Below are 8,793 nucleotides of genomic sequence, written 5' to 3'. Positions count from 1 at the left end.
TTTTGTTGGCTTCATGACAGTGACGGCGAATATGGTATTTAATGCAGTATGTAATGCCGAAAGTCACGGCATGTTACAAACTGAATTTCCCTTTGATATCTATTTCATTTTTTTAATATACGATGTGTAAATGAATTTGATTACTGATAGTATTTGCAATGTCTATTTTTGTGTTTCTTTTATATAGTAGATGTAGCTTAGTATTTCAATTTAATTGGTATGTATGTTTATGTATCTTTTACCCTGACGAGTCTTGTTCACCAGCACAAATTCGTGCAATATGCATGATTATAAAGACGAAAGAAGGTGAATGAATGAATTTAACCAGAATAACAATTAATTGAAAAATAGTTGGTGTAACTGAATGACAAGATTTATAATTTGCAAAAGCAATGCAAGGGAGGTATCATAGTGTTGAAAAATGAAATGTATAAGCACAAGTGAGGCTGTTCGTAAAAACTAGCGAAATTTTTAAGATCCTTTCCGGCATTATTGAAATGAATTGAAATGAAATCTTTGTTTTACGTCCCACGATTATGCCGGTTAGGCTAAAGGAGACGGTGATGATAAGAAATGAATGAAATGGTGGAATGAAGAATGTGGGAAAAAACGGGAGAACCCCGAGAAAACCCACGCACACGGTGTTGTCCACCACAAATCTCACTTTGCGGGGGCTGGGATCGAACCCAGGACCTCAAGCACCAGAGGTGAACGCTCTACCACTGAGGCACCGCGGCCCCTTCCGGCATTATTATTGAGTGACCCTTGAATTTGAAACTTCAAATTTTGACAGTACATATGATTTGTGACGTAGGATACCGCTAAGGAAGAAATTTTGGAAATTTGACGGCTTAGGTGTGGAAAAGAGGGTGGAAATTATTTTAATAAGATGTCCATATCTCTGAATCCCTTAAGCTTAGAAACTTGAAGTTGTTTGTTTCGACTTCTTATTTAAAATAAGTTGACACGTGTTTAATTGTTTTGATATTTTAGTGAAAAGGAGGAGAAAAGAGGCGGAAAGAACAAAATCTAGTCTATTTGAAGAGGCATTTAGCTATGCAAATTTACGAAAACCTTAAATATAGTTGATTTGATGAAGCTCTTTTGCCATTTTTTCCCTTTTTTATTAGCCCTTAAATTAATTCTAAAAATGCTGTTTCTTTGAAAATAAAGTGTAAACATAAAAAGAGAAGAATATTTGTCATTATATACAATCGCATTAATTGATTTCCCATGAAAGGGTGTTTTATTACGCAACAAACTCTTAATTTTTCTTCTTCTCTCTTCCTACCTACAGCTCTACAGGTACTTAACAATAATTGTCGACTGAGAAATAATTTTAATGTCACTCCCGTAACGGTCAAGTGCATTTAAATTATTTTAAATTTCGCATTTCATTGCAAGAATGAGAGTTTCCTCATACAAATTTATTAACTTTTTCGGTTCTTCATGCTACGGAGATTGTTTTAGTTTATTAAAGGAAACAAATAGGACTTCTAATTAGCTTGAAAACACTCAATGCAACCATGATGATTCGTGTGGGTCTGCGGAAAAATTATACTGTTGTAAGGACTATATCTGTCGAAAGAAATACTACTGAAAATTGGGAGAATGGCAGCCTACACAAAGAAAAAAAATCTTTGAGTTTTACGACCCACAAATATGCCGCGCCGCATAGGTTAAAACAACTGGTTATGAGAAATGAATGAAATGGTGGAATCTAGAAAGTGGGAGGATACTGAGAAAACCCACGCACACGGTGTTTGTCCACCACAAACCTTACTTGGTACGAGCTAAGATCAAACCAGAGGCTACGCGCATGCTCTACCACTAAACCATGGCGCCCTCCAGCCTACACAACCAATACGCATCCAACGACGGTGCATCCAGTTCCACACCTCTGCTAGCTGCGACGTCATCTATGATTTATTTATATTCGACTGATAATTCTGGCTGTCCACTTTCACAAAGTAATTTGTTATTGAGAGTCATATATGTTACCTGTTAGTCTTTACTGAATAAAATTCAACATTTCAAATTTTACTATAACTTACTTTTAATCCCACACACAAAAAGGCATTTAGAATCTATAATTTAGGTTAGCAGCTCAAAATCTAGTTTTATATATATATATATATATATATATATATATATATATATATATATATTGCATAAAAAAGCTTACTTGTTAGGGCCATCTAGCCTTTTTTCTTCAGAGGTTGTTAGCAACACTGATGGTAGAAGGGGCTCTTTTGTTTGACGCAGCGAATCGAGTACGTTCAGCTAATATATATATCTTTGTGTTGTAAAGTGTCAATTTTGGTTAGGAGTTGTTTTATTCTTGCGTTTAATATGAAAAGAAAGCGAATATAGAAGAGGCCCATAATGTGAATCTGTTCGTTTACTGATAGAAAGTCTCAGGTTTTGTATTTTCTCCCCTTTTGCTTTGAGTCCTTTCCTCTCCTCCGTGTTTATTAAATAAAAATTAAGGGAGCCGCGGTGGCTCAGTGGTAGAGCGTTCACCTCTGGTGCTTGGGGTCCCGGGTTCGATCCCAGCCCCCGCCAAGTGAACTTTGTGGTGGACAAACACCGTGTGCGTGGGTTTTCTCGGGGTTCTGCCGTTTCCTCCCACTTTCTTCATTCCACCATTTCATTCATCCCTCATCATTACCGTCTCCTTTAGCCTAACCGGCATAATCGTGTGACGTAAAACTCAGAGATTTCATTTAAATAAAAATTAGTGTTAGTGTACGATGTTGCAGCTTTGATAATTAACCGTCTCCATGAAATGTTCAATAGCTTATGCATCTTTATGAGATTCTAGTAAGTGCAAGTGAAAAGTTGTTGTGACTTAAATATAAAATACCGGTAGTAAATCTACAATGAGTTAACCAGTGTATATGTTATCAAAAGTTGCATCCTCTCAGGTTCCAAGATGCTAAAACGCTACGACTGGACCGAGAGCGCGGAGAGTCTGAAGCTTTTTGTCAATAGTCTATTTGCTTAGGTATAATGTGAGTGTTGAAAAGAAATATAAATAAACAGAGAATGCGAAAGTAAAAGTAATGAAAATAAATAATATAAGTTACCTTCTCCAACGGTATAGATATAAAAATAATAAATATTGTAGAAATTGAATATGTTATTATGTGTTCTCCGCAGATTTTTAATTCGATATGATACATTCACGACTAGCCTCCATAGTAGCTGTTTCCTTTTATTAATATTAAAATTAAGGAATCAGTAAATAGCCGCAAAATTGTAATAACAGAGCTTTTACTACATGTATAATGAAGAGTCAAATCGCTGCGCAAAAAAAAAAAAAAAAAATCTTTTGTAATGCTTACAATAATCATTTAGAAAAATTTAGATAAAAGGTTTCATGTAACAAATTCAGCTTATACACCGATTTCTTCAAATGTTTTCTGATAGATTAAAGAATGGTTGTTCAAAAACAAGATTTTCTAACAAATAACTCGCACTCGGAGGAGCAAAGAAGAAGGGAGTGAAGTGAGGTCATGTGATAAAATTTGTTTCTTTGAATTTGTCCTACTTGTCTGCAGGGCAATGTTAGTCTTCTAATAATTTAATATTGCTTTTCTTAAATCTTAATTGGAAGATCAACAAGTGTAAATTTAATCACAACTAAATTTTATCACAATTTGAATTTTTAATAAATGCTAAACGACATGAAGTTGAAAGTTGTCTTTAGGATCTAGTAATGTTAAATGTGTTAATGCAATGTATTTTATTGTTATTTAACTCTTATACGTACTATACGTCTTAAGATGGTAGAAATTAGGCATAAAGTCTTTCAGTAAGTCATACTATAGTTTTAGAGTGTGAATATTGAAAGTATATTTAAAAAAATTAAGTTAAATTTTAATAAGTGAAAGTTTAAATAGATTTTATTAAAATCTTGTTGTGGCTGTGTCAGTCAAAATAATAACCAGAGGACAAAATTAATAGTGCAAGACCACAAGTCCCCACTGTGGTTCATATGTTCGATGCTCGATAATGGTAGTTATTGGCTTTTGCTGTAAGTGCTTGAGACGCAGCACTCATGGTAGTTATTAGCTTTTGCTGTAAGTGCTTGAGACGCAACACTCATTACCAACGGAAGTAGTACAAATTCATAGCCTTCAACTTAGTTTATTCGATTTTGAAATTATTACAAATTTTAAGGCTGTGTACATACAATATTCTTTATAATGGAGAGTGATTTTTTAAATGATTCCCTTATACTATATGGTGATACAATTACTTTATACGAAAGCTAATATTAATTTGGATTAAAACCAACCTCTTTTGAAGTATGGTGCCATCGTGCAATGGGTCAATATCAGATCTTTATGTATAAAATGCAAAATCTTGAGTGACTGATTGAATGAATGACTGACCCTGGCACAAGCCAAACCGCTTAGGCTAGAAACTTGAAATTTGGTCAGTGCATAGGGTTTGTGCCTAAAGAAGGATTTCTGGAAATTCGGCGGGTATGTGGGAAAGGGGGGTGGGAAATATTGTAAAGATGGCCGTATCTCCTAGTTCTTTAAGGTTAGAAACTTGACGAATTGTATTTGGACTTCTGATTTAAGCAGTTTGACACGTGTTTCAGTTTTTTATTATATTTTATAAAAAATGGGAAGAAAAAAAAGAAAATGAAGAGAGGTGTGTGTTCGTATTATAGTAAAATATCGATATGTCGAAACATTGAAGGTTAAAAACATGGAATTTGGGGTTTGGACTTCTCATTTAAAATAATTAGACACGTGCTTCGGGGTTTTTTGACATATTGCCTAGAAGAAAACAAAAGGATGGCTGGGGGAAAATGGGGTGGGAAATATTTTAATAAGATGGAAATTGCTTAACTTAGAAACTTGAAGGGACGTAGGATTCGTGACATAGAGTATCTCTAAGGAATGATTTATGGAAATTCGACGAGGAAGAGGGGAAAGTATTTTAATAAGATGGGCATTTCTCCCAATCATTAGCATTCTTCGGAATACCCTTTTGGGCCATTAAGTTAGAAATTTTGAAGTTGTGTATTTGGAATTCTAATTTTAAATAAATTGACACGTGTTTCAGTGGTTTTTGATATCTTAGTAAAAATGAGAATTTCGAAAATTCTGTTTACTAGGGTGGAATTGTTGGTCAGACGCAGCGAAGTGGGTATGTGAAGCTACTATTATATATAGGGTGAGGCATTTAAAACTCTATCTGGAAATATCTGAAAAACTAAGGCAGAAAACGTTGAAATTTTGCACCATTCAAACATCGGCAGAGATGATTAATAAACTTTATAATAAACACAAATACAGAAAATTTATAATAAATACAAATACAGAAAGCTTATTACAAAATAATTACAAATATTATTTAGAAAGTAGTTAACAAGGAACCAGTACATGATAAGTCATCAAATATCCTTGAGTTCTTTCTTCTAGTCCTGCCTTAACCTAGATTTTTGGGTAATTCATATTCTGGCCACACTTTAATTTCTATGGATGGCAACACTGAAAATTCTTCCGATTCATATTTCGGGTGTAGAATAACATTATCTATTATTGTGGTAAGTTACATTTCATTATCTCTTTCCACTTACGAAAAAAAGGGAGAAGAATATATGTTAGCTTTTGTATCATTTTTAGTAGTCTGCCCCCGTAATCACATCACACCTTGCAGTCTTATTTTGTCCTACAGAAGTGTAATTATTTAATATATTTTCCAGAGAATGAAATTACTAGCAACATAATGGCCATGCTCCAAGGCGAAGACATAAATTCTCTGTTTCCAAAAGTGGGACACAGAGCATTGTTCAGGAAACATTCGAACATGTGGAAGAAAGATATGCATCCACTAGTAGACTGTGATTCTGCGGTTAGTTGTATATTTTACTTATTCGTAGTTTTATCATTACTAACATATCTGAAGTATATAAATGACAAAGCTTCCGAAGTATTTAAAGGTATCGTATAGTTATATTACACTTCCAAACGATGCTATGCATAAGTGTAAGAACAGGGTTCCTACTTCTCAGAGAGAACTGAGAGAAAATGTTGCAGGTCAGGGGAAAAGACTGGAAATCAGGGAAAGTCAGGGAAATTTTATAAAATATATTTTTCTAACATTAATTGTACACCAATTTCAGCTTAGCCAACCATTATAATACCTATTTGTTTTTTATTTCTATTTTTTGTTGTACGTATGAGCAATTGATTACTATTTGTCTCTATAGAATAAATGTTCTTATATCTAAATATTCACCGTTATTTATTCCTTATTTATATGCCAGCGTTATCTGACACCAGTCATGAAAGGTCAGGTCAGGAAAAGTCAGCGAGAAGTCAGGGAAATAGATTTTTCCAGATCTGTAGAAACTCTGAAGAAGTGTTATAGAACGGCTGTCTGTCTATCAAGAGGTATCACAGCTAAAACGATAAGAGCTATCGAGAAGCGGTTTTCGTCAATCGATTCAGCACCCCAAGTATTCATTCCCCCCTTCTTGAAGAACTTCCAAGTTAAACCGGAAGTGGTAGAAGTCGATCATTTCCGGTTTCAACAGTAAGTCATAACTCTGAAGCGGCCATAGCTAGCTACAGGCGGTTTCCGAAAACCGATTCGGGATTTTATGAACTTGCGTAGTTTAGAAGTGTACTGTAGTTTCATACTGTGGAACGACACTCTCTTGTATATATACAATTACGTTCATAGAGATACTAGTTATACAGGATGGATCCTTTATCTTGTTACGACGTCGTAACTTTTGAACTAATAGACAACTAAACTCCGAAATATTACACCATTGAAATATCGGCAGGACATTGTTTGGCATAATAGCTAACACCACCAAACTAACATTGTTGCCAACCGAATGTGTTCTCCTTTACAATGTTAGAAGTCTTGTAACCATAAACGTCTCATCCCCATCCCAACGAAATTAGCTAAATAAATACTTGTACGTTAAGTAGTACACAACTAAAGATTGAGGATAAGTCAATGCATGTTCCTGTAAAACATATGGCAGGTCGTTTCTTTCCTCCAGTTGGACCACCACTGGGTCTAGTTGCTAGCACACTTGCATTTGATGCGCGTGGACTCTGGTACGATTTCCAGTGGGGTACTGTTAAACGAAAAAGTAGTTCGGATTCCACTATAACCAGTAGGTCTGTCTCCTTTAGCCAACATGGCATAACTGTGGGACGCTAAACTCAAAACCTAACCTAACCTTTCCACCAGATATATATATATGTATCTATATATAATCTTTAAAAGATACAGTGGGTTTTTAAAATGTAAAAATCAAGGAAGGAAAAGTATTGCGAAAACTATCGTAGAATTTTGAAGCTTTCGTCTACTGTAGGTTTCGTCGGCACAAGAAGAGATAATTCAATGCGAACAAAATTTTAAACAAGCACTGCTCATAAATTGTCTGAATGTTTTGTTACACCTCCAAGTGATTTGTATTCTTTAACTAACTCTATGGCCTATGGAACCCGGAGGTTCAATGCCGCGTTCACAAAAGCTCTCCACTGACTTCTATCCTTAGCTAACTGCATCCAGTTTCTACTTTGTATTCCAATCTCTGAGAGATCCATCTTAATATTGTCCTCCCATCTGCACCTAGGTCTTCCTAATGGTCGTTTTCCGATTGGTCTTCCAGTCAAGACTTTGAAAGCGTTTCTACTTTCTTCCATTCTAGCTACATGACCCGCCCACCTAAGTCTCCTTGACTTGACGACTCTAACAATTCACAAAAGCCTTTGTATTCTTTAGTTTTGCGATATTTATAGTTTCTTTCTAAGTGTCTAAAGTGAAATTCAATACTTTGTAGGGCCGCGGTGGCTCAGTGGTAGAGCGTTCACCTCTGGTGCATGGGGTCCTGGGTTCAAATCCTGCTCCCGCCAAGTGAACTTTGTGGTGGACAAACACCGAGTGCGTGGGTTTTCTCGGGGTTTTCTCGTTTCCTCCCACTTTCTTCATTCCACCATTTCATTAATTACTCATCATTACCGTCTCCTTTAGCCTAACCGGCATAACCGTGAGACGTAAAACTCCAAATTTTCACTTTCAATACTTTGTAATTCAATAATAGTTAAATGAATGACATAATGTTGATTTTGATTGAATGCATGCTTCATATAATTGTTTGGATACAATAAAAACATACCAAGTTTTACCTACTTATATTGTAGTATTATATAATTATACGTGCTCTAAATAGTATCTTTTAGCGCGATGTCAAAATAAAGTTCTCGTGTTAGTGAAGAAATATGTCTTATGTACAATTTCAACCAAATTACATATTACAGGAAGTGGAGATTACTGATATTGAACCATCATCAGAAGACGTACTCGAGTTTGACAGTGCTGATATAGTTGTAATACCCGCTTCAGATGTATCTACAAAATCACAGGGAGACACCAGTTGTATGCCAGAGAATAGCATTTCTGATTCAGGAACAGATTGTAGCTTTAATAAACATATACAGGGTGATATGGTTGATTGATTGATTGATTTTAGTTTAGCGTCCCTTTCAGCAGCGAGGCTATATGAGACGTGGACCTACTGATTAACGTGGAATCCGAACCACATGAGCTCCCGCCGGGAATCGAACCCGGGTCTCCCACGCCAAATGCGCGTATGCTAACCGCTTAGCCACGAGAGAGCTCACAGGGTGATATGGATGAACAACTGAATACGAAAGAAAACTTGGTAATTGTTTTACCTGCATATACTGATTTAAATATAAGAATCGTTGTTACTATTGATACGTTAGGTTAAAAACTTAGAAA

General features: G+C 35.5%; 1 protein-coding gene across 1 annotated transcript; it reads left to right on the top strand.

Annotated features, from left to right (window-relative positions):
* The first annotated feature begins 2,324 nt into the window (after nucleotides 1-2,324).
* Nucleotides 2,325-8,507, top strand: LOC145673966 (uncharacterized). Its single transcript, XM_081743786.1, has 3 exons — nucleotides 2,325-2,421; nucleotides 5,729-5,877; nucleotides 8,310-8,507. Exons 2-3 carry the CDS (start codon nucleotides 5,752-5,754, stop codon nucleotides 8,505-8,507), a joined length of 324 nt encoding a protein of 107 aa, XP_081599912.1. The 5' UTR covers nucleotides 2,325-2,421; nucleotides 5,729-5,751.
* Nucleotides 8,508-8,793: the final 286 nt, after the last annotated feature.

This window comes from Thermobia domestica, chromosome 17 (genome assembly GCF_964235325.1).
Source record: "Thermobia domestica chromosome 17, izTheDome1.hap1.1, whole genome shotgun sequence".
NCBI classification, from domain to species: domain Eukaryota; kingdom Metazoa; phylum Arthropoda; class Insecta; order Zygentoma; family Lepismatidae; genus Thermobia; species Thermobia domestica.
Note: the sequence above shows the minus strand (reverse complement) of the source record. Positions and strands in the feature narration are given on the sequence as shown.

What these genes read in the sequence shown, in the direction of transcription:
- LOC145673966 (XM_081743786.1), top strand. Translation starts at nt 5,752, where the DNA reads ATGGCCATGCTCCAAGGCGAAGACATAAATTCTCTGTTTCCAAAAGTG. An exon ending in TAGTAGACTGTGATTCTGCG is followed by an intron (nt 5,878 to 8,309) that starts GTTAGTTGTATA and finishes TACATATTACAG; the next exon opens with GAAGTGGAGATTACTGATAT.